The sequence below is a fragment of the Idiotropiscis lumnitzeri genome, chromosome 10 (genome assembly GCF_059441095.1).
Source record: "Idiotropiscis lumnitzeri isolate Australia: NSW breed Sydney's pygmy pipehorse chromosome 10, RoL_Ilum_1.0, whole genome shotgun sequence".
In the NCBI taxonomy this organism is placed as follows: domain Eukaryota; kingdom Metazoa; phylum Chordata; class Actinopteri; order Syngnathiformes; family Syngnathidae; genus Idiotropiscis; species Idiotropiscis lumnitzeri.
The window spans coordinates 346,323-371,941 of NC_142400.1; the positions used below are offsets into that span (position 1 = coordinate 346,323).

The 25,619-nt window shown below is 46.1% G+C and overlaps 3 protein-coding genes across 6 annotated transcripts in view; 2 read left to right on the forward strand and 1 right to left on the reverse strand.

Moving 5' to 3' along the window:
• Positions 1 to 4,535: 4,535 nt before the first annotated feature.
• apoa2 (apolipoprotein A-II) lies at positions 4,536 to 5,754 on the forward strand. Its single transcript, XM_088307605.1, has 4 exons — positions 4,536 to 4,656; positions 4,747 to 4,791; positions 5,021 to 5,252; positions 5,331 to 5,754. The coding sequence occupies exons 2-4, from the start codon at positions 4,749 to 4,751 to the stop codon at positions 5,485 to 5,487; spliced, it is 432 nt and encodes a 143-aa protein (XP_088163731.1). The 5' UTR covers positions 4,536 to 4,656; positions 4,747 to 4,748; the 3' UTR covers positions 5,488 to 5,754.
• Positions 5,755 to 7,633: 1,879 nt separating this feature from the next.
• apoc2 (apolipoprotein C2) lies at positions 7,634 to 9,627 on the forward strand. Of its 2 annotated transcripts, XM_088306844.1 has the most exons (5): positions 7,634 to 7,773; positions 7,882 to 8,058; positions 8,253 to 8,311; positions 9,105 to 9,264; positions 9,330 to 9,627. In XM_088306844.1, the coding sequence occupies exons 3-5, from the start codon at positions 8,263 to 8,265 to the stop codon at positions 9,415 to 9,417; spliced, it is 297 nt and encodes a 98-aa protein (XP_088162970.1). In that variant the 5' UTR covers positions 7,634 to 7,773; positions 7,882 to 8,058; positions 8,253 to 8,262; the 3' UTR covers positions 9,418 to 9,627. The 2 variants fall into 2 exon arrangements, with proteins under 2 accessions (XP_088162970.1, XP_088162969.1); XM_088306843.1 differs by lacking the exon at positions 7,634 to 7,773 and having other exon boundaries at positions 7,844 to 8,058.
• An 8,751-nt stretch (positions 9,628 to 18,378) lies between these two features.
• Positions 18,379 to 25,619, reverse strand: part of bcam (basal cell adhesion molecule (Lutheran blood group)) — a 33,535-nt gene continuing 26,294 nt past the window's right edge. The window contains exons 9-16 of one of the 3 annotated variants that reach the window (XM_088306023.1): positions 25,258 to 25,373; positions 24,519 to 24,785; positions 24,004 to 24,145; positions 23,197 to 23,220; positions 22,680 to 22,712; positions 21,173 to 21,314; positions 20,328 to 20,427; positions 18,379 to 20,132 (exon numbers count right to left, since the gene is read on the reverse strand). In XM_088306023.1, coding sequence (XP_088162149.1) covers positions 20,127 to 20,132; positions 20,328 to 20,427; positions 21,173 to 21,314; positions 22,680 to 22,712; positions 23,197 to 23,220; positions 24,004 to 24,145; positions 24,519 to 24,785; positions 25,258 to 25,373 — 830 coding nt within the window. In that variant the 3' untranslated portion in view covers positions 18,379 to 20,126. The remainder of the gene's footprint in view (positions 20,133 to 20,327; positions 20,428 to 21,172; positions 21,315 to 22,679; positions 22,713 to 23,196; positions 23,221 to 24,003; positions 24,146 to 24,518; positions 24,786 to 25,257; positions 25,374 to 25,619) is intronic. The other 2 variants (XM_088306024.1, XM_088306026.1) reach the window with 2 other exon arrangements.

The following is a 25,619-nucleotide window of genomic DNA, read 5'->3' on the forward strand; positions in this document are numbered from 1 at the left end:
TCGCTTTAGTATGAGTTTTTTTGGGTTTGTTTTTTTTAATATATGGATATTTGTCGAGTGCAAAATACAAAATAAAAATAAAAGGCTAAGGCGAGGGTTAAGGACTGTGGGGAAAAAGCAAACGACAATTCTCAAAGCACGCGTCGGACGTACGAACGGTTTTGCGATCGTTGGAATGAGATTGTTTTTTAAACCGAGATGAAGTTTCACTTTGTTTTCATCCTTTTGAAAAGAATTTTTGCTTTTTGAAAAATTTCTGGAACAAAAAAATGTTAATTTTGGTTCATTTATGATCGACATTCTTGGCTGACTTTGATTGGAAAACGTAAGAAAAAAAAACCCGCAATAGAAATATCTGGCGTGTACTCCGCTGCAGTGGAATATTTTGAGCACAAACACGTACGCGTAACCTCCTTGAGCTCCTTCGCATGAAGAAGACGACCCACAAGCAACTATGCTCGAGACCCCCCCCCCCCCTCCCTCGGGACAAACAAAGTCTTCACCCCCGCGTGTGTTTGGACAGCTGTGGGATGAGGACGCTTGTTGCTTCAGAGATCAGATTGATTTTTGTTTTTCTTGTCATGGACTCTGCCCACAGAAACGACGGGCTGGGGGGGCTGAACACGTTTATCACATGGACGCTCTTCTCCAAAAGTCCTAATCGGTCCCTCGGGATCAGATCAGAGACTTTGACTGGTCGGCAAACACATCAGCTTGTGCCAAACGCGCTCCCGTTCTCCATCCAAAGGGCGCTCGTCTATGACGGCGGAGGAGCGGAGGTTCATATGTTTGCGATATTCACAATCGTCATCACGGCCAATGCTGGAAATGAGTCCGAGTCGTCAAACGATCATCTTATGAAGGCAAACACGAAAAAGCTGCCACACGCAACGCAAACAGAAAAAAAAAAAAAAAAAGTCAGGCCATGCGGACCAATGTACGACCTGTTGCCTTATATCAATAAAATGACTCGATGACACTCGTTTCATTCAACTCGTGTGTGCTGCAGCAGCCGAATTAAAAAAAAAGAAAAAAAGTCTCACCATTCCAAATTTGAACGGTCGTTTTGTTTCTTTTTTTGAAGAGATTCAATTTTGTTTGTCTGACTTCAAAGCAACAACTTGGACAGAACAATCTGAATAAAGTTTGTTTTTGTCTGTTGCCAGATGAGATTTCTCGCCGTCGCGCTCATTTTACTTATTCAAGGCAAGTGTTTCCTGCTTCTTTGGAAGTTTTTTTTTTGGGGGGGGGGCAACACACTTTTTCTTCCTACTTGCAGCATGCGGACCGCTTTGGAACCCGACTCGCCGGGAATTCTGCAAAGACTGCTTGACAACGCTCGGTAATGAAGCTACACGCACACACACAATCGCAGAAGCAAGCGCACAAACACACACGGCAAACACCAGCGAGTGCACATGCAAACACACAACCAATTCCACAAAACTAACACAGGCACACAATACAAAATCACAAATGAACAAAAACACTCACAAAAAGGAAAACTTCCACCCCCCCCCAAAAAAACTGCCACACACAAAGTCAACTACAAACACACAAACACGCACACGCAAAAACGAACAAACGGGCTCACTTGCACACACACACAAGAATGTCCAAAAATACGCTCACAAGAATTTTCTGCAAATTTAAATGACATGATACTGTTAACGCTCCAGCGGTTGTGAAATGCGCTCGATCAATAAAGTTGGATTATATTGGAAGAATGAACAAACACAACACAGAAGGAAAAGGCACAGATGAACAAACAAACACACACAAAAATGAATACACTCACACATGAGCAACATTTCGCTCTGCTAATTTTCATATTGTTTCAGTTCTCCTCACTTAAGTGCGAAGAGCTCACGGTGGCGCCAACACAATTTGACGTCAGCACGGCAAACATTGCTCCGCCAGTTAGCAGATGATTCCGAGCTGATAAAATAACACACGCACACACACCAACACGAAAGGAACACAAACACAAGAATAAACCGGCAAACACAAACATATGAACACACAATCCCCAAACAAACACACACCCACACACTAACGGGGACACGCAAGCCTAGACAAATGAGCATATGCACACGTAAACAAGCAAATAAGTATACATACACACACGTGAATGAAAAACACGCTCACATCAACACAGAAACGCACGCGGCACCCAAGCAACATGACTTCTTTGTTACCGATTGCGCTGAAAGTGTTTGGTTGCTGGTGAATATTCATTGCATTGAGATTGTTGTACTTGCGCACGTCCTCACACGGCGCAGCCAAAGACAAGGTCAAGGCCGCCGGCGAACACGTCCAGCCGGCGGCGGACGACTACAGCCAATGGGCAGCGGGCGTCAGGAACTCGGCGCGGAAGAAGATGCTCAGCCACTTGCCCGTCTTTGCCGCCAACATGACGAACCAAGGAGCCGTTTAAGAACATTCCTTTTTTTTTTTTTTGCACGTGCGCAACCGTCGCGTACGTGCATGCGGGCTTCATTAACGCAACGACATGTACAAACCGTGTCCGTAAAGACCAGAGTCTGTGACGATGGGGCGCGAGAACAGTAAACACTCAAAAGAGTTCAACTTTATTGGGGAGCGAAGTCAGCGCAGGCCAGAAGTAAAAAAAAAAGCAACAACAAAAAAACTAAGAAAAAACAATCCCAAGCATCATTGGCGGACCGAGACGACCGTCGGCAGTTAGTGACGATGAGACTGACAGACCAAAATCCATTTCTGTCAGTGTCAGTGCTTCGTCTGTCATTTTTTTTTTTTTTTTTTTTTACAACGTCAATCATCAACAAAACAGGCAAACTTTTTTCGTTTCACAATTTGACTTTGTTTTACATTTCTCACAGAAATTCGTTAAGGACGCCATCTCACGGGTAATATTACGACTTTGTATCATTGCATTCTAAAATGGAAATGTTGCATCTTTGCCACATCGTGACAATTCGGTGACAGAAAGACCTCAGAAGAGCCCGCGGCGCAGATTTTGCAGACAGATTCTGCATTCGACTGAGACGTGTGATGGCATTTTATTCCGGAATAGGACAACGGCGTCTGAATCGCCGAGGTCATCAATTAGTTGAACACGGCCACGCAGGACACGACCAACCGGTCGCGGGGCGATCTCCGAGCGTCCGCTTCGGAGCAGTAATCGGCGATCGGCCTGGCCAACTAGACATCGCTTGCAAATGAAGATCAGCTTGCACTTCCTTCTCATCGTACTTTGCGTGTTTTCATCTGCTGGATGGAGTCCGCTTGCGGATGACTCAAGTCATTTTAATGGGCTCCATTTTGTGCGTTACGACACGGCGTAGACAACTGATGGCAAACGACACTTGATGTTAAAGCTAAATGCTAAAAGACGCAACAAAAACGATAAAGCGCATCAAAAACAAGATGCGACGATTTGAGATGTGAACAAACACACACACACACACACACACGATTGCAGGCTGCCGCAAGACGGGGCCTTGGAAAAGACACGGGACCAGATGGCGGCCTTGGACCCGTGAGACGGAGGCAGAGCCATTTCAACCATGAGAGAGGAATCGGTAAATTTGACCCAACTTTATTTCCAAAGCGCACAACAGCTGGAGCTGGAACAAAAACGCTTTCCACGAGAAGCCCATAAAAATGCAAAGGCTGCATTTTACAAGCGCCATTTTTGGACCGCATTCATTCGAACGGGATGCGAAAAGTCACCCAGACATCTAACTTGTACAATTTCCTGAAGAAATGATCGGAACAAAAGTTGTTGAGTCTTTATTTGACACTTTCCATTTTTTGCTTTTTGTTCCCTCGTCATTGGCATCGGATTGGTGCCTAAATTCCAACACGCCACACCACTTGCGGTGTTCAGGGTGGTGAGCCTTTGCATTCAAATTCGAAGCAAAGGAAAGGAAAAGAGCAAGAAGAACGGCACGCGCCCCCTTGAGCGCATCATCGTTTTGCGGCAGTTCGGCGAATGATCGACTCCGCCAGCAAACGAGTTGAGTCGCACGCAACAACGCTCAGTTGCGAATGACGGGAAACTTTTTTCGGTGTCCCTTTCCCTTCCAGTTGTTTGAGTTACCTTTAGTGCCACTGACAGATTTCCATGAACCTTTGCGGAGGCGTAGCGACGGTCGGCTAAGGACGAGCGCGGTCACGTTTGGCTGATTCGATTGCAAGACGCGATAGTATTTCTTTGTGCCCGAATCTCAACGATCAACATGACGAAGGATCCAAATTTCAAGAGTCATGTGATGAGGCGTGTAAAAGACGCAAACCAAAGGTCAACTTTGCAAAGCTGACCGTGAAAGGTCAGCGAGGTGGCGTCTAGACTGGCGCTCGCAGAAACGCTTACGGCGAGCGCAAGATAATCGAATCGAGCAAACTGTAGATTAGGACATATCATGAACAGATGCGCGACATTTCGCAAGACTCCCTTGGGTTGTCCAGCGAATACCATGGACACTGGACTTTGTTTAGGTGATGTGCGCGTACGTGCGCGCGCGCGTGTGTGTGTGTGTGTCCCCGGATCCGATGACGTGTGCTTGCAGTCCCCCCCTATATCATCCGGTCCAGATGGGAGCTCCCAGTTGCAGACAACTCACTTTCAGAGCACACTGTCACTTGTGGGGAAGCGGACGCAAAGACCAGCAGGTAAGCGTTCATTTCCCATCCACGCGGCAAAAAAGATTGAAAATTGTCCAACTTTCTTTTCATTGACGCAGCGTTTTTGTCTCTTTTCAGTCATGAACGCCAAATACGCCATCGCCCTGATCCTGGCTCTGCAGGGTAAGAAACGCCACGCGGACAAGCCGTTATGACGCACGTCTTCATTTGATTGGCGCAACCAAAACATTCCAAAGGCGTTGCATGCAAATCGACTTCAAATCAATTCATTTAAGAAATCAAAAATCAAAACCAAATCCATAAACGTAAGTCCCACGATTTTGCCACTAACAATGGAGCGTTTGAGCGCAACTCGCTTTGAGACGTTGCCGCCTTTGTTTTCTCACGGCAGTCTCCGTGAGCCTGTGCGAAATTCCGCAACCCGAGCAGGAGCTGGTGGACAAATACAACAACATGAAGGGCGTCTTCTACAAGCGTCTGATCAACGCTTTCAGCAAGCTTCAGGCCGCCGCCGCCCCCGCCATTGAGAAAATGGGAGAAGGCTCGCAGGGCCAGGCGGCCAAAGAGTTCTTGGAGGATCTGCAGAGCAAGTCGGAGCTTCAGGCCATCGTCAAGGTTGGCAGGTGAGCCTTTGCCAAAGCGAGCCTTTGACCCGTTTGCGCCCCGCGCCGCTCACGTGGCCGCCTTGTTCTGCTGTGTAGCGGCGTGCTGGAAGAGGTGGGCCCCCTGGTGGACAAGGCCCGCACGTCCGTCCTGGGCGTGTACGGACATTACCTGCGTCCGCACGTCGGCCAGTACCTGGACAGCGCCATCAACAACATCAAGGTTTACCTGGACAAGTTCATGCCTGCCGAGTAAAAAGCCGCACGGGCTTTTCCCAGAAGCCCGATGGAGACGGCGCAGCGCTTCGAGCCCCGAGGAGCACCGAGCGGCGTTTTCTTTTGCCTTTTTCGTTTTTCTTTTTTATCAACATCAAAAACTCGCCTACGCCGTCCACACCAAATGTACTCAGCGTGTGCAACGTGTTTGTGTTCGCTACAACGACAGTAGTCCTCGTACGAGTGCCAATGTTTCTTTCGGTGAGTGTGTGCAATAAAATGAACAGGAAAAAAAATTGGGGGTTTCAGCTTCATCTTGTTAAGAATTTCATCACAATCGGAATGTGCAATCGGAAATGACAAAATTAATAATTAAACAAAAGGCCAACAGTTGTCAGTCATCAGCGTTCACTTCACAACTGGTCCAGAAATTCACTCATTTCATTCTCGCGCCTAAAATCCATGTGGCCGTTTCCCAGGACATTTTCAAAAACTCCTCAAGCTCCACCTTTACATCAACTCGTACTTCATACGAAGTTATTAAACAATGACTTATTGTGACACGTTTTCAAGTAAGAGAGAAGAGCTTAAAAAGAAAAAACTCCCTCGCAAACGTACTGCAAAGTCATGAGCAGACTCGGAGGAATTGTGAACGCATTCATGCAAACACACACACACACACACACTTTGGGATCAGTCCGACAAGAGTTTGGACAACAACACTCACATTCATGCGTGTGCGTGCCATGTGCACGCATGACCAAGCCATGTTTTGACAACGCTTCTCAAGTTCAACTTTTTGGGGCTTGCCAAAGTCGCCTCCGTCAAACGTTGCCGAAATAAAAAAAGTTCTCCAAGGAATCGATGCAAATAGATGTACGGACGGACTACAATCAAAGCTGAGGAAGTTCAGGCACACGCAAGGCAGGCGACGGGGCACAGAGGATCTTTTCTGCTCGCGCATACAATTTTTGAAATGCCAGAAACAAAAACAATGGCAACTTTTACGGGTTTTACGTTTTGGCAGTAATAAAAGATTCCGAATGATCAAAGGCAAACATTCTGAAAGCATTTCCATCAAGTCCACAAAATAAGCTAGTGTAGTAAGACAAATAGAACTGTGACAAAGCAAATGTTGCTCATTTCTCTTCTGTGGTGTCGCAATTTTTAAATTGACCAAAGCGACAGATTTCTTTGCGATACACGCATGGGCAAAAAATTTGAATAAAGAAATATAATAAACAGTTTTCCTGCCTAAAAATTGTTGTCAGGTGAAATTCTAAACGTTTTCTCGACACACCCGTTTTGCAGTTTTTTTTATCTCAATATTTTCTTGGGTTATATAAGTGTATCTGTATTTTTGCATTTTTTGGGGTTATTTTGCGAGCTGGCCCATTTACGATCCTCTCACCCCACAGTGGTCATTTTTTATGCACAGCAACACAACATCCACCACCCTGTTGCCTTTACAGCCTCTCCAGAGAATAGGAAAATTTAGAACTTGCTCACTACTGCTACTTTTATTGCCTCCCACCAGAAAAGCGCAAACTGTTAAGTTTACATTTGAAGGAATTAGGTAACCGTTTGTTTTTCTGAAAGACATTGTTACATTATTTTCCCTGTTTATTCGGCGGGAGGGGGGTGTTAAAATGCTTTGACGTCACGGGTCATTTTCGTTCATTTAAATGGGGGGGGGGGGGATGATGATTTTTGAGTTTTGAGTGACGAGCACAGTCACGGAAGAAATTCAAGTTGTGTTTCAAGGCCACGCTGTAATAAAACAGCAAAAATGGCTGTTCCTTTATCAATGATCTTCAATCTGTGTATTTTTTGAAAACTTGCTGACTGCTAATTAGCATCTTTGCAAATAAAGAGAGCAAAGTTAATCAGTTGTTGGTTTCACTCCCAGAAACCTCGACAAACTGCTGCAGAGCAAAGATGTGGTGTCTGCTATTGCCCCATCAGAAATCTGGGCAGCCCACGTTAAGCGTCGCCAGCATTTCACTTGATATTCCGTATATCTCAAAAGTATTTGCTCGGCCCAGCTTGAGTCCCCGGAGAGAGAAAAAACAAAAAAATCCCAAGGCGCGCCTGCTCAAGAGACGATGAGAATCGAGCTGACCTTCACCTTGACTACCCCGAAAAAAAATTTGCATGGCCCGCGTGACGTGTTCAAGTCGCGGCCTCTGAGTCCAGCTTCAAAAAAAAAAAAAAAGGGGAAAAAAAAGTCCAGCTTCGCGGCACTCGTCGTGACACGTCGTCAACGCATCGCGGCCTTGACGCGAAGACATTTGAGCAGGACGGCGACCATCCCGACTCAAGACAAGTAAGCATGAAGCCAATCGCAAGCGCGTTCAAACGGCATTTTGATGACGTCACCGCGCTACGTATTCTCACTGATAGTATGTTTCAATCAACACGCCATGCCACGCAGTACGGACTCGCAAACTCCGGGGGAGGGGGGCGACAACAACGCAGGTTTATCAACCCCCCCGAATGCACTTTGGCTCCCCGAGCGACAAGTCAACACATCGCCGCCGCTATATAAACGGCCAAGGCCGGCCAAGGAGCCGATCCGTTTTACCTCGCCACACTTCCGGAAGGGAATACAGTGAGTACTCTGACGTTTATTTGAGTAAATTATGTATGTGGGCCTGCCTGTGTGTGTGTCGTACATTGACTCCTATCCATGCTTGGGGAGAAAAAAACTTATGTTGCGCTTGCTGGAGTGCAAGGGCAATACAGGACAGACAATGTCGCCGCCTAGTGGACAGGTTGGGTAAACGTTAACTGTGTTGTTTGCAGATCCACCATCATGAACAAGCTGTTGGTTGCTACTGTGCTGCTTGCGCTCCTTGCTGTCAGTAAGTGGACACTCTTGAGCCAGAAGATGACGGAAAACGTCATCAAAGTTTCAACACGACTTGCTCCACAAAGGAGAACCAACTTGAAAATTCATCGTGCAACAATGTTTCCTTAGAGGAAATAATCCGTTTTTTTTTTTTTTTGTCTAAAGGCAATGTTTTATTCATGTGATTCTATTAAAACCACAACTACCACGCGACCCCCGAAATGCCAGAGGAAGAGTTCCACATTTCAGAGCAGAAAGAGGACAAAAAGGTTTTCACGTCATAAGAATAACAGTATTTTTGTTCTTTGTCGGGGATGTAGAAAGTCAACTTTACTTGAATTGTTGCAAGATTGAATTGGAAAATGACACTCAATTCAAAGTTTGACAAGGCAAGGAAGTCTGACATGAAGAAAGGGCTCGAAAAAAATAAAAAGATTATCTCTTAATACATGCCTTTTAATCTGCAAAAGACATCTTTGTTCTCTACCAAAATAAGATGACATTGTCTTTTTTCGTTCTTAAAAGTTTGGACTTTATTACCGTAACAACCTTGACCTTAAGTTATGCAAGGATGTGGTGAAGCTCTTTGAGTAGCGAGGTAGGAAAAAAGTGACATTTGAGAGGTTTGACTTGGGCCCAAAACGTCATTGTGGAGACCGCAAATGAGCAGAAAAAGCTAAATAGTGGCGAAAACCGTTAGCGACACGGCGGGCGATGTTATGCACGACTCGCGACATCGTCCGACGTCCACCGCACACTCGAAATACACGAGAAAGACCAATGTCTCAAAAGTTGTCGTCCCGCAGGCGCCGACGGCTTCCGAATGCCGAGGCAGGCCGAAGATGGGGAGCAGGGCCCGCTCGCCGTGTTCTGCGACACCATCAAGTCTTACTACGGCAACGCTGTCAACACCGTCTCCGACTACGTGGAGACCATCAGAGGCCTCAAGCTGGAGGAGAAAGCCAAGTAAGACGTCTCGATGGGGCCGCTCCAATCGGGAAACGCGCGCCACAAATTGTTTGTTTGTGCAGGAATCTTTACACGGACACCGCCACCATTTTGAGCACCTACAACAGCATCGTGCAGGACCAGCTCTATCATCTGTTCACCGGACAGTAGTAAACACCAACAACTGGCGTGACTCCAAAAAAAAAAGCACAACGGCGACCGTCGCAATGAAAGCGTCCCGAAGGAAGTGGACAGCCAGGACAACATAACGTGGCTTGAAATGCGAGACCCCAGCAAACCTTCGCTCCACTGCGGCCGCCACGCGCAAGCGACCTCAACTATTTGACATGTCTCCAAATATTAAAAGTATTTATACAAAAATGTCACATGTGATCATTTATTCGGACGCGGAAGAACGAGAGCGGCAGACTCGAGCCGTGACCTCCGAGAGGCCGTGAGGGAGCGTAGCCAAAGAAACAAAAAAGCGTCTTCCTTGTCTTTTCCTTCAACAGCGGCCTTATCAATCGACAACTGAAACCAGTCCCCACTCAGTCTTCAAAATTAACAAGTGAAAATTCCTCATTTCAGGTGATGATTATCCATTTTTATTTCTTTAACGAGCAAATGTCTTGATGGTGTCCTTGTTAAAAAAACAAAACCCCCTAAAAATTTAACTTAATTGCATAGAACTTTTCCAATAAATGTCTTTTCCTTTTTCAATGACTGTTTACAGTCACACCTTTTCACGGTTTGAATTTAAATAAATACACTAATTCGATTCGATTGTTTTTTTTTGCCCTGCCTTTTATACAGGCACCAATCGTTATTTCTTTATCCAAAATTGTCCTTGTTTCCATAAATTTCTTGTCCTGTGCATCATTATCTTCCATTCTAATCCGTGCCGTCTTACCAAGTTTCACATCGGATTTTTTCTTTTTGCAATAAAACATGCCTTTGCTTGAGAAGTAGCCATTTTTGGAGGCTTATTTAACAGAACCTCTTTCATCGATAGGCTCCCTGAAACGGGCCACCACAAATGTTTAAGGGATTCAAAACGTTTGTAATTAAGAAATACGACAATCGTAGAGAAGCTTTGTGGACGCTCCGCGCATCTCTTATTTCTTTCATTCATTCTCGCGAGGAGAAAAAAAAACCGAAGTGTGCTGCGTGAGAACAAAGAGCCACTAGAGGGCGCACTAAACCCGTTCCAAACATGCCAACAAGAGACTCTTGCCGCTTGCGAGCAGGTGACACAACACTTCAATTCTTTGCAATCTTTAGTGCACAGTGTGACGTGAGTTCACGCACAAAAGAACACTGGTGCCGTCCAGACTTGGATACTGGATGGCAAGATGGAGTACAAAGGCACACACGCATACGCACATGTTGACGTGAGTGACAGCTGGGTCCGTCATCGGCCAAGACTGCGGAAGGAGGAGGCCGCCGTGCCATCTGTTGTCAGCGGCACTCCTTTTCCTGCTCCTCCACGACGACGCCAACCGAGCAATGGCGACGCCAGCGTGACCTTTTGTCACGAGCGCACCATCCATCCATCATTTGGACTGCCACTAATTTCATGGCGCTTGAGAAACGTGGACGGAAAGCGAGCATACAGACATTTGGTCCACAATTCATCATTTTCTCCACCTCGATGGCCACTTTACCTGATTTTGTCCGTCCGGCTCATTAAATAATGGCACAGAAAATTGAAGGATGGATTAGCATAACTTGGAAGTCAACCAACTTCATCGAATGAACTGTGTTGAAAGTTCAACGGTTGTTATAATAATTAGTTATGGGTGAGTACTGATACCAGGTATCGGTATCGGCCTTTATTTAAAGTACTCGTGGAGGCTGCCAGTACCAAGCATCGATACTTAAGGCAAAACAAAAATCTGGCATTCATTGAGCAAATTCTCCTCGGAAGAATTTGGAGCGAAATCGGGGCAATTTATCATCTGCATCGTAAAGATTTTTTTTTTTGTCATTGCGTTAAATGAAATTTTAGATATCAAAAGCACTAGAGGAGCTGGTACTCGGTATCGGTGAATACTCAAAGAGTAACCACACAAACTGGTTACGTCTGGACGAAAAAGAAAAAGAAGAAATTTGACATGTGGCGGGCAACAAGTCTCAATTTCATTGTGAAGCAAAACCAAGCACAAGTTTTGGTATTTCGACACCATCATCCATCTTGGAAGGATTTTTTTCTTTGCACCCTTCCTCGCGCCGTTATCTCCAAATAAGGAGGTGATTTATTTGGGATAGGACCTTTGAGGGCGGAGGGCTGGCCACATGAATTCCTCCCATTTGGCCCGCCGGATGACGACCTTCGTGAGCTCGCGCTCGCACTTTAAGGCAGCGCCGTAATCACAAGTCGCAAAGATAAGGCGGCCTTGGTGGCCTGGAGGATTTTGGCGGCCCGAGACAATTCTGGAGACAAGTCCGGCTCCCACGCAGTGCAATCCTTCTTTCTAGCCTTCACACTTGGATTCACATTATGGTGGGGGGGGGGGGCGTATTTGTTACCGCCCCCATTGATGTGCAAGTTCAGGAGCGTTATCGTAAGATTATTTTCAGCAGGCGAGTTAGAAAGTTTCAAGGACATTTTGGTGGCAATGAACACGTTGATGACCCCCCCCCCCAAAAATAAATTGGGATTATTAACAACGGCGGCGCAGAACGTGCCTGGAAGTGAACGAGATTGCGAACGTCTCACTAGATGGAGCTGATCGATGGCGACTTGGCCAATCTGATCCAGCTGAAAGTCAACTTTATGATCATTAACAGGTCCAAATTGCGGTCCCCCCAAAAAGTCAACGTAAAAGGTCGTTATCTGCTGCAGGAAGTGATTCACGGCGAACTTTCGCTGTTCCATCATCTGTTGGAAGGGAAGGCTCTTTGTGGGACTTGCGCTATTTCCTCCCTGTTTCAATCATCGGTCGGCATTCCCCCGCGACACCTGAGCTGGCTAACGTGCAATCAAACGCCGTTCGCAAACACACGGCTTTGCATCACAGCCGACGGCTCGCGGGGAGGCGGCTTTTGCGAGCGAGCGCGAGATCAGCCGGGGCCACGTCAATCACGCCGAGTCTCTCCCACGCCGTCCCGCCGAGACCAGCGGCTCATCAGGAGCGCATCATAAAGCCAAAGAGCTTTTATGACGCTGGCCTAATAACCACGAGAGCCCTCGGGGGATGGCGGGGGCGGGGGGTGCTTCATTTATATAAGAGATTGTATCCCATTTGCGGGAGGGAAGGCAAACATTGGATGAACGTTGTGCGCTCAAGTCGGAGCAACACAACCCGAATCCTCAAAGTGAAAATCTTCCTATTGCTGCAAAGTCGCAGCCTATTTTTGGAGACATCCATCACGATAAGTTATTTTTGGTTTCAAAATAATCCCTCAAAACACTTTTTTAAACGCAGACATATGGCCCAAGGCATATTTGCTAGCCAGAGGCTGAGCTGCACGGTTGAGTTTTACAGATTAGCTAGCTCGCGACTCCAGCACAAGTGAGAAAAAAAAAAATTCCGGACGCTTAGCTAATAGTGAACGGCCTCCGTGTCGTTCTGCCCCAAAACAATCTGAATACAAATACACGCTATTTTTTCAGTAGCCACCCTCCGGTTGACAATGACCACTGCGGAGCGTTTGCCGGTGGCGCCAGTCGCTACACTTTGCGTGCTCCCAAATTCCCCGCAACGTTGGTCACGACGATGAAGGATGATCGTCGCCAAAGTAGCAGTAGTTCATTTACATAACAAAGACAACAAACAGGGGCGGCGAACATGGAGTCAAAGAACTAGATTCGAAAAATCGATGAGAAGGCGTGACGTCATCAGCGGGCGCGCAGGACACCCAAGGACCCTGAACGCATCTGGCAACCCGACCGCATCAAGTAGCCACACCGGCACCACACGAAGTGAACTGCTGCAATTGTATCGACGGGAACAGGAGAATGGAGCGCAAGTGCCGTCTGAAAGGGGGAGGGAAAAAAATGGGGGGGGGGGCGCAACCTGAGGTAAACTCCACAGGGAATAAATTTGCTTTCACCAGTACTCAGCACACACTTGGTTTTTTTTTTTCATTTTTTAAAAGACAGATCTGTCTCCATGGTGACACCAACCTTCAGTCCTCTCTTACAACTGTGCCAGTTTTCACTCCGCTAACACTCCACGGCTTGTTTATAGCTCTGGTTGCATAACGAAACATGTTTGTTTTTTTTTAAATTTTTTATGCGAGTCAGTGTGTGGGATGCAGTGACTAAGCGTCACTCACTCCCTCGATGATCCCGCAAACAAATTTAGAGCGAGTGTCATGAAGCAGCAGTGTGGAATGCACGGCACCTCAGCGCTAAACTAAGTTAAGATAAGCTCAGGTAAGGTGGGAAACTCCTTGCCTCCAGCAACTTGCACACAACAGATGATGTCACGTTCAGCCAAGGTAGGAACTGAAAACGCGCTTCTAACGTAACAATCCAAAGAAACGAGGGAGGCAAACGCTATCCTGAGCGTCTCACAACACGGCGGCTCTGCTTAAGTTTGCAATTTGACAAGATAAAGGTTCAGTGTTAGCTGGTCATAGCTTGCGAGAGAAAAAAGCCAAATAAGTCTGGTGTAGGTTGAAGACAAATGCGAAAAATGGAACAATTTCCAAGAATCGTTTTGCTACTGGACGTGATTCCAAGCCCGCATGCCACATGTTGCACCCGTTTCAAACAAATATCGTCTGTGCTAATCCATTCCGAAACCACGAGGGCGATTGTGTCCCAAATCGAATGGGAGATTTGAAACCAAAGTCCTCGTGGCTTCCGGAAGTGAGGCGCAAGTGACGTCGTGGCCGCGTGACAAAGCGAGCGAGCGCTTTCATCGCCATGACGTCTCGAAAATAGACAACCCGCAGTCGAGCCCGCGGGAGCGAGCGCGGCTGTAAATCAAACATCAGCTTTGCGTGAAACAGATGCTTGTTTTTGGATTCCTGACTTTGCTCTTAAAACAAACAAACAAACACAAAAAACCCAAAAGCATGTCAGACGGCAGTGCTTAAATCCTCAACTTGGAGAGAACTCAAAATGAGCCGAGCAAATCAATATCATGCCGCATGTGGTGCCATTGTTAAGAATAGTCAACAGTCAGTACAAGCTGTCTCTTATCCCAATTTCCCTCTTATTGGTACTAAATAACAACTGAACTGCAGATTTAAAAAACATAAATAAATAAAAAGACTTGCCTCTGCCAAGGCCTGCACGATACAATGAAATGAAGGTGGGCCAGCTGTGCCGTCCGAGGATGCGCGTTTCCAGCTTGGATAGCGTTGCCGCTCGTGTCCTGTTGGAAGGGAAGATGCTCATTACAATCGGTCCGTTGACAACAAGGCATGTCCTTCGCTGTCGTATTCCTCAACTGACTTATTAAATTGTGCTGAGCTTAGAAGTTGGTTGAAAAATACTTGCTGATCTCCTGCAAAGGTTTGTGATGCACGCACGAATCGGCACCAGTCAAGAAAACAACCAACGATGACGTCAGATGCGATTTTGAATGGAAAGTTTTGGTCATCGTTGACAAACAACTCGACAATCTCAAGTAGCACACAGCTACACACACACACACACACACTTTTAAGGATGGTGGGTGGGGGGGGCGTCATTTGGGGTGGGGGCGACACCCACCCCCACCCACAAAACACAATTAGCTAGGAATGTTAGCCCCTCGGATCCCAACCGCTTGCTCGAGTCCTTGCACTGTAAATAACCTCAGAGTCAAGAAGAGTCAACTGGATTATTTTTTTTTATGACTCACAAAGTATTTCAATGAGGCCAAAGGTCAAAGTCTCGGCCAACGCAAACATAGCATGAAGTATATTTGTGTGCGGACATACTGACAAGACCACACGATTCAAGAACGAGACTTCTGGGAGGCTAGGATGAGACAAGACCGAGATCAGAAAAATCTCATTTAAAAACCAGGACGAGTTTGAAAAGTTCAAGAGGATTCGCTCTTTAATTCTATTTCTGTTTTAAAAACAACTACAGTGTTGGCAACGCTTCAAAACACAACAGACCAAAATTTCAAATATATATATATTTTTTCAACTAAATTCTTCCTTGTGTATATTTGAAAATGAAACTCGTTTCAATTCATCTTTATATAAAAAAAAAAAATAAAAAAAACGTTTAGTTGATTTGGTGTAAGTGACAACCAAAGCATAAATCTGCACACGTCTGTTGAATCAAGCTAATGCAAAGTTGATTTTAAAAGCTCTTTGCAGAAATATTCAGTGAAAACTGCCAACTATGCTGCTCATTTGAGTCCAGGGTGAGCTGGAGTTGATCACAGCAACAGCAACCAACGTTCACCTCCACACAGATGAGCAATTTCAAGCGACCGGGTTGCATTACGACCACTTGGGAAACAAATGTAAAAGATATAAATAAATATGAATTTTGTAACTCAGGCTTGAGAGCAGAACAGGTACTTTTCACGGCTTCTTTTTGTTGTTGGGGGGTGTAAGGAAAGGTCAAATAAGGGAGCAACTAAACGTGAATTTGTGGAGAAAATCCTTCATTGCTGACCAGTCCACGTGTGACATTTTGCAATTTAGCATTCAGCCAATCCAATCGAATAATGATCCGTGGGTCAAATGAAAAGTTCAGCAGGCTTTTCAACACACAACAGCCTGTTAAAAAGTCGCCATTTAGCCCAATTGCACATCACGACAAAATGTTGCTCATGAGAAATTTGAAGATCTTACAGAGGAAACCTTTCAGAGACGTGAGAAGGCGTGTATCGTACTGACTAAAACTAAAAAGAACATTCGAAATATTAATACATATTTAATATAATCGGGTTGACACAAACATTCAACCAATCAACAAAAATAACAGACCGTGTGCGCCTTTGTAAAGCAGTAGTAGATGATCAAATAGAAGTTCAGCACACGAGACAATCCTTCGTCACCGTCTGAGCGAATCTCCGCGCCATCCGGCACACGTGACCCCAAAACCGGAAGCAATCACCCACAAAACATTCCAAATAATAATAATTCCACCAAGACTGAACACAAAACCATACAACGTCTAGGTTTATCTGGAAACAAATACACATTCATATAATAACAAACGTTGCAAATTTTAGTTGTCATGGCAACCGATCGATAGCAATACCAGCGCCTACTATGCGACTTCACACTGTAGTGTTTACGTCCATATCGATTTCATCCATGGAGCTGCTGTCGCCACACATCCTGAACGGTGGGCACCATCTCAAAGGTTGAAACCGCCAGTTGCCGAGCGCACAAAGACAATAAATAACCATCTTTGCTCACAACCACACCAAGCGACGATCTCGAGCATCCGATCATGTCTTGGAATGTGGGAGGAAACCGGAGCAAAGCCACGCAGGCACGGGGAGAAAGTGCAAACGCCACACTGCAAGGCCGGCGTCAGAATCGAACCCACGACCTCCGCACTGTGGGGTGGACGTGCTAACCAGTCTCCACCGTGCCGTCCCAGTGCATTTCAATGGGGATTGAGTCTTCACTAATGTTCACGATCGTAGCAGACCAGCCCGGCGCCAATTCTAGCGGATGTCAACTGTAAAACGGAGCCGCCAATATGAGGCATCCAATACGCACGCACACAGGATATGAAAGTGCACGACGGAGAGAGATAACGACGTTCATAAAACAACTAACGAGCGCTCCTTCATTCTTCTCCTCTCCTTTATTTCCTCAGAGCTCACATTTCGTTCAACGGAAGCACAAAATCCAGATTGATGACATCATCATAAAATGTGCTTCCGTTTCCCCACAGCGACTCAAGTCCCTTGTTCCTCGCTGCACTTTCTGCATCCATCATCATCTTGATCATAATCTCGCCGCCTGTTGCTCTTTGGCTTGTGTGTGCGTTTTGCGGAGATGAATTGGGCTCGCACGTGTTGACTTGGATGCCGGCCAGTTCTGGCGCAATGATCGTCCTTCCTCACCAAAATGAACAGGAAGAAGTTTAAAAGGCATTCAAGTGAGAACTGAGGAAGTGAAGGACGACGGACTTCCTTCTTCCTCATTTAACGGATTATGCCGGAGAGATGTTCTCACTTGTAAATCCCAAAAATGTCGTCAACGCAGAAATTCAGTTTTTAGACGAGTATTAAAATCAGGAAGGTTTTGAGGTTTCGCTTTTGAATCTCAGCTGCAGCTCGTCTCCTGATCAATGTTTGAAGTCAAGTTTGAAAGGTGACGGACGTGTTGACGAGGTCCACGCTCAGCATCGATCTTATTGGATGTTTTTAAGTACAATTTGGTCAGCCAATCGGAGAAGCTGATCCCCAAGTAGCGCTCGAAACCAAAGACGACCGATAGCGTGTCCTCATGAATATTCATCCTCCTCTTTGTATGAGAGCGAGTTGTGGCCGGCAGGAAATGGATTCAATCACAGCTTCGCCTCGCTCGGGCTTGATTGACGATCGCCTTGACGGGCGACACTTTTAATCCGCTAATGGACGCGAGCACGCTGAGATCGCCGCCGACCGTGGTGGCCGGTTTTCCATTTCAATTTGATCAACTGCAATGAGCGCGATGAGTCATCCCGGTTTCTGTCTGATGATGATCGATGGCTCGACTGAAACGGTTCAAAAGTCATTTTCTTTCTTGCCGGAACCAATCAAGAGAGGGGAGTTTTTACAGGGTACAGGCCAGTCCACATTTAGAGTCGGACGCCTGCAACGGAGCAGCACTACATGCCAAGCAGGACCGAGGTCTATGAGAGGAGAGGTAGCGTGATGAACAGCGCAAACGCGAGTCAGAGAAGGTCCCCAACTAAACTGAGTTCCAGTTTGCGCAGAACGGAGAACAGACGGAATGTGAGCAACGTTGTGTTTGAACGCGTTGCTGCTTCGATGGTTGTTTCAAGGTTTACCACGACACCTATGCTCATTTCCGTTAGCCCGTCTATGGCGTTTTGCATTCTATGTGAGCACGTGGCACTTTTACAGTAAACTTCAACGGAGAGTGACGCAAAAATAAAACGAGTTTGAATAAGAGTAAATGAAGTGTTTGCGAGAGGTAATTCTATAGATGATCATACTGCATTGTAAAGAACAACATTCAGAAAATAAATTCAACTCGAAATGATCCATTACAAGGGACACATTTTTTATGCTTTTGAATAAAAACAGAAAACATTTTTTTTCCAATTTCAAATTCTAAACAGCTGGAACAAAAACAACAACAACAAAAAAAACGATACATCAACACACCACATGAGCGTACCACAAAATATACAGTTTACAGTCAAGAGAAGTAAAGCGTGGACAATCGCATCCAAACAATAATCATTAAAGAGAAAATGGAAAAAAAAATACAACTCAGTAGTCCCAAACTTGACAAAAAAAACAAAACAAGCACATTATTTGATATAAAACAGTGACTAAAACGGACTTTGCGCCCACTGTGACAGCTTTGAAAATGGGACAGTGGTTGGAGGTGACCTTTTTTGGTTTGGAGTTGAACTCAAGGCCGTTAGTTCCAGTGTACAACCAAAGTCAAAGGCCACGTCAAGCCGCTATCGGTGAGCACAGATCAGCAGGACCTAAAAAAAAAAAAAAAAGGGAAGAAGAAAGAAAGATTCTGACCCTAATTTGCTGTTGTGACATTTTTAAACTTCCAGAAAAAAAACAAAAAAACCCCAAAAGACACATTTGGCTCCCTTCCCTTCATAACTGCTGGAGGCGCAAATCTCGAGCGATGTTAGTTGTTTTGCTTTTTGTTTTGTTGTTTTCAAATTCAGCCGTGGAAGCCACATTTTTCGTTCCGAAGCCATCCCCGAAGATTTGTTCACATTTGACCCATTTTTTTAGGTGTCTTCCAGACTGATTGGCACCAAATAAGAACGGCAGCCCAAAAACACCAACGTTTGGGCGTTCCCTTGTAGTTTTTGGGTGGCGCATGGCAGCCAAGTTACTTTGATTTTACAATTTCATGGAGGCGGGATCAAATAAATCGCACAGGCCGCACAGTTGTTCAACAGGCTTGTTGCAGGAGTGTCCACATTGTAGCAAAACCAAAACAAAAAGGAAAAAATTAAATAAAAAAAGAGAGGTGTCCATGTTTTAGTCTCGGTTCACACTGCAGGGTTGAAGTGACAATTTGGATTTCATTTGCTCTCAAGTGGCACAATTGGCAGCATAAAAAAAAGGCTTGCAATATTTGGAATTTTTGCAGATCGCTGCAACTGCATCTGCCCAAACAAAAAAAAATAAAAAATCTGGACGACTGCCAAAGTGGAGACAAGGAAAGAACAGACAAGCAAAAGCGACGTATTGCTTAACATTTGGATTCTTTTGGGCTCATTTTCTTGTGTTGTCACGTCTGTCTGAGACGTGACTACGAGCAGGAAATCAAAAAGTGTGAATGCGGCATGAGGCCCATGTCCCAATACTTTTGAAAAGAGCAGAAAGGTAACGCGCTGCGCTTCATTTAGAAGCAGATCGTCATGATTACGGAGGTGGCAAAACACACACAACGGCCCCAAAATACACACACACACACACACTGCAGTGATTTGTTTGAAGTGCACAATAGTTGCCCTGTGATGAGGTCGTTCTACTTGGGCTGCATGACGAAACCGTTTCACACTTATTTTTTGAAATACATTTGACGGCACACCGTTCCACGACTCTGGCAGGGAGTCACCCAAAGATGCGATTGATTCACGAAAGCGTTATTTGGTGATGCCACACGGGCAGCACGAATGGGGGAGGCCGGTTGTTTGGTGGTAGTTCAGGTCTCGGCTCTTTTTTAAAAGCGTAGCAAATACAAATGGGTGTTGTTTTTTTTTTTTCTTCATCGCTGTCAATCTTCTTCCCTCTGTCGGTCTTCATTCAACACTGCAGGAAGGAAGACAGAAAGAGAGCAGCGTGAACGTCGAGTAGCAACACGCTCGTCTCCAAACTGACAGCGCGACAACATCGAGGCCGACGTGAAGATGTTATTTCATTTACATTGATTTTAATCCGTCCGGCTGGGCCCGCCGACTGCCCAGCTCTGCTTCTGAGAAAGTTAGCCCGCGAATGCTAGCTTACCCGTTCCGCGGGCGGTCTCTTGTTGAGGAGACCGGCTTCTTCGTTGGCCTTGTCAGTCTTCATCTCCACGACGATGTCATTGTTCACTTGGGCGTCTGCACTGTAACGAGTACACGAGAGAAAGAAAAACAAACGACCAAATTATAACAAAAACAAAACAACTCCAGTAAAACATCAGCCTTGCCGAACTTTTGGTCAGTTGAGGAGAACAACAGAATCATATAATGCGTCAAGGAAATCATTTCCCTGCTCCAGAGCGCCTCCGACACTTTTGGAGTGTCACTTCCATCAAAGCCACTTTCGTGACAATCATCAGAAAACAGCGAATGAAGTCGGGCTAGCAACTAGCGCTAGTGCTAACAAACAAGAGCTACTGTCGCTTGACCCCTCCCCCCCCCAACATAGACGTGGAGTCACACAACATTGCAGAGCGACCAGCTTTTTGTTTTGTCTTCTGTCACGTTCGTTGCCGACAAGAAACTTTGTTTTCAAAAAAATGAGCTTGCCACAACCAAGAAGACGTTCACAGCTACTGGCGGGAATTGCAAAAACATTATCGTGTTAGAGGATAAAGAATAGATGCATGTGAGTATTGTGATCTTGCCCGTCCGTTTGTAACTATTGCTGCTAATAGATGCATTGTAGCTTAGCATTATGCTAAGCAGACTTAGCGCTCTGTGGCTGCTTTGGTTTAGACTGACAATAAATTTCTATTTGGAGTGGCATTAAACAGTATTTGTCGTATCGGCGCGACATTTTTTCTTAAACGTTGAAGGAGGCTAATTGATTGCAAAATGTATTTTGTGGTCGGAGCTCTTTTGAGAGGCAGAAGCGCAGCGACTCACACTTCCTTGTTGTCCTTCTTGGCGCAGGGCAACTTGCGCTTCTTGTTGAGGAAGTAGATGAGCGCCACCAGCAGCAGGAGCAGCAGCACGCAGACCACCACGGCGATCACCACCCCGCTGGAACCGCCTTGCTGCTGGTCAGCTACAGCGTCGCAATGACGGACGGACGGGGAGGGGGAGGGGGGAGGGGGGCGTGAAGATGGAGGTGGAAATTGATCGCAGGGGATGGGAAGGTTGAATTGGTTTGATTTGATGAAGATTGGGTCGTATGAAGAGCATTAGGATGAGATTTGATTTGATTCAATGGTAGCAAGTGGATGAGGACGGGAAAGACAGATGTGGGTCCAAATAGGTCGGGATGGGAGAGGAGGAGAGGGAGGAGGTGTGTTGGGGAGTTAGTCTTAAATGCAGAAGAATGAAATTTGATGGGACCCAAAATAACGGGACCTGCATATTCACAACAATGATGCTGCTGAGCAGCCAGGACACGAACACATCACAACCCCCCCCCCCACACACACACACACCTTCATTACTGAACTTGTGGAGACGTAACGCTTCATCTTTTTTTTTGGACAGACATTCAAAATGTACGTATTGGCGTGCGTCTTTACGAGATGACAATGCAAACGATTTCAGTCGGTTTTTGCAAGTCGATGCGTTCCGGAATGGTCGGCATCGCTGAGGTCGTTATCCGACGAACGGCACGTACGGGAGGTCTTTTGGGCGTTTTGGACCGAGTTCAGTCTGGGCAACGGTGACAAAATCGTTTTTTACGCGGAAGCGGCAATGACGTGAGCACTTCTTCTTCCCAACATTCGAAAATAAAGCATTGGTTTCTCCGGGCGGAATCGGAAACTCAATTTGGGAGTGTTTGGGTTCGTAGAAAAAAACAAAACACTTGAGATGCTGGAAACCCTCACCTATGTGTTTGTGGCATATACACACACACAATTCTGGAGTGTTCATTAAAAAAAAAAAAGAAGTGTAATTTATCAATACAATATTTTGGGGAGGCGGGTGGGGTGCCGTATGAGAATTCATTCTTGAGTCCCGATCCCACGGGTACTTTTGAGACTTAAGATTCCAACGAACACGATGCCAGATAAAAGCTCGTCTTGTTTCTGACGCAGATGATTCGACAAAGTGGCAAATGGTCGCAGTGAGGCACCAAATCGGGATTTTTTTATCGCAATTTTTTTGTGTGCGCGAAATAGAAGTAGAAGTGCTCCGTCCTCGTCGCCGACAAAGAGCTGACATTTCTCAACTCTTTTCAGTGGACAATGACTTTGGTCTCCAAACAAATGACGTCATCGCGCCGAGGTTCACATATTCAAGCTGTAAAAATAAATCCGACGGTGACGTCCGTCCCCACGAAAGCAGTAATACAAGCATGCGTCCGCAAACAGCTTTTGTCAAAACACAAAACGTACGACATCGTGTGTGTGTGCGTGTGCACGGAGACAGACCAACAAACGGCACGTGAGGCAAGTTAGCGGTTACAGACCTGACTTAAGCGCAGGATTTCCAGAGAGCAGCACTTTGAGAAAAAGAAAGTCGCTCAGTTTAAGAGCTTAGCAAAGCAAACAACGTAACACACACACAAAAACGGCGAGGAAAAGAGGACGGGCGTGCAACTAGAATCCCAAAAGAGACGCACACAGAGTGGAAAGGAAGGGATAGAAGAGAAAAGAATAGAATAGAATCCTTTATTGTCCCCGGAGGGCCACAAAAAAATTAAATAAAAAAAAAACAAATATCGGACAGAAATGACAAAGGTGACAAGAGAAGAAAAAGAAGAACAATATACAATATCCACAGTGTTTGGTAGCAAGTACAAGATTGCAGTGCAGCGGTGTGTGTGTGTGTGTGTGTGTGTGTGTGTGAGGATGGAGGGAAGGTGGGCAGGTGTGTAAAGGGGAAGGGGTGGGGGGGGTGGTTCTAAAAGGACAGGGTCTGTACAACACCGAGTCCTGAAAGCAGGAGGGACAAAAGGAGCAGGAGGAGGAGGGAGAAGGCGCTACCTCTGTCGGCGGAGTTGTGAATAGCTGCAAAAAAACAAAACAAAAACGACAAAAAAGAAAAGAAAGAAGAAAGTGAAACGGCCACACGGTGCAAAGAACAACATCAAGAATGTGCAGGAAGTCAAAACGTGAGTCAACACAATTTTGCTTTGGCTTCCTTTTTTTTTTTTGCTTTGTTTTATGAGCATTTTTGGTTTGATGCATATTTGGAATTTTTGTAATTTTTTGGTAGAAAAAAAACAAGATGCGTCTTAATTAGTAGAAAGTTCAATTTGTTTTTATTCCAAATGAAAGCGCTAACCCAAGATTCCTTTTTTTGAACTCCGTTTTATTTCATTTGCATTCCTTGCAACCCAGCAATCCGATTCGCTGTCCGTCTTTCGCACATCCTCTCAGAACAAAACAACGCGCTCAAGTTCCCACCGGGCCTCGCAAAGCGACACGACTCGAGTGTCTCGAGCGTCGTGTTTGCGGGAACGGCGATATGGAGACGTTTGAAAAATTCCCGCCAAGATGGCTCCATTTCCAAGGAATTCAACCATCGCAGAAAACGATCAGAACAGTCTTTGAATCATTTTGGGGAATTTTTCAGAATTTTGGGCGCTTAATTAGTTCAAAAAATGTCATCGCTTAACATCACTAGGTTTTTTTTTTAATGCTATTTAAAAAAAGTGGTTTTGCACATGACTTATTTTTTGGATGGGACGGATGTTGAAGCTGAACGCTTTTTTTCTGCCGAGCTTTTATGGGCCAATTCATCGTTGGTCTTGAAAAAAAAGAGAACGGAGACGTGAAATGTGGTCTGACCTCTTTTGAGAGACACGCTGAAGGTCTTGCTATCGTTGCCGTGCTCGTTGGCCACCTCGCAGGTCACGCCGTCCTTCATGACGGCGGCGCTGGCCGCCAGGACCACCGTGCTCACCACCTTGTTGCCCTCCACCGTCACCGACTGCGCCAGGGACAGACAACGCCGTCACGCACACGCAGCGCCGTCACAAAGATTCCTTTTTCCATTCAGACCTCCTTTGGCGTTTTCATGCATCCGCATTTGCAAAGGAAAGGCGGCAGAATTTGTGATGGTTTTCGGATTGGACTTGACGTCACGCCACGCCGCCGCTCGCCGATGGCGGCTTTTCTTTTCAACTCAGGTGAATTCAGAACAAAATAGGGCGACGAAAAGCCAATTTTGGCTCTGAAGTTGGCGCGATCTGTTTCAACAGTTTTGCTTTGCAATCAAATAAGAATTCTGCTGAGAAGTTTGTTCTTCTCAAATATTTGACAGGGAACAAATGTTCTCCAAGCCGGACACTAAATTTGCGTACCTCTTTTCCTGACGGCCTCCAAGTGAACTGCGGGACGGGGGAGCCGTAAGCGGAGCACCTGAGGGATACCGCATCTCCTTGGTTGGACACCTCCCCGCCGACCGGCGTCTCGATCACGGGCTTTCCTTTGATGGAGAGGGCGGCGCTCGCCCGGCCCGTCAGCCCCGGCACGGACGGCACGGCCCCGACGCACACGTACTCTCCGTCTTTCTCGTACGAGTCGGCCGTGATGGAGAGCGTCCCGTCCTGGGAGAGAACTTTGGAACCCTGCGGAGATGAAAACACGAAGGACGCAAGTAAGCCGTCGCTGCCTTCTGAGGACGCTTCATTAGGGACAGCCATCCATCCATTTTCGACTTTGCCCACCCGTCATGATGAAAACTCACTTTTTTTTTTAATCAGAATCCCTTTTTAGTCAATGTAGAACGAGTTTAGGATACAATGACGTCCGTCTCGATCGGTGGTTCAAATGTCTTAGCAATGGGAAAAAAATCTCATCCCAAAACGGCCTCGACAAAGCAAAATGGGCGACTTCTCGCATCTTTTCAGACTGGGCTTTTGAACATTTTTTGGGGTGTGTCTGTTCAGGACCGCAAATTTCACGTGAACGTGACTTCGGGGGCTCCATCCATTTTCAAGGCTCATCCCCGAAAATGAAAGGTCACATAAAATTCTTCTCCAAACGATCACCTCGCTAATTCGCCGAAGGAGCGAAAGCAGATGAGAACGCGCCGCTCACCTTTTTCCACTGCACCGTATGCGGGGCCGAGGCTTTGGTCTTACACTGCCACTCCACGCCGTCTCCGAGCATGACCACTTGAGGCTTCGCCGGAGTCACGCTCATTGGGTCCATGTCTGACATGAAGAAAGCGGAAAAAAAAATGAGCTCAACACAACGCGGAATATTTGCAAGGACAAAGTGAAAATTGAGGGCAAAAAAATTGAGAGGTGAACTTCGCTTCATGTTTTTGATCGACTCAAATTAGGATGACGCGTCAAGCGAGCACAATCCCATCGGACGGTCGGAACCATAATTTGGCCAAATGTCAGCTTTTTGTCCTCCTCACGCCGTCATGAGCGATTATGAGCGTGGTCCAGAAC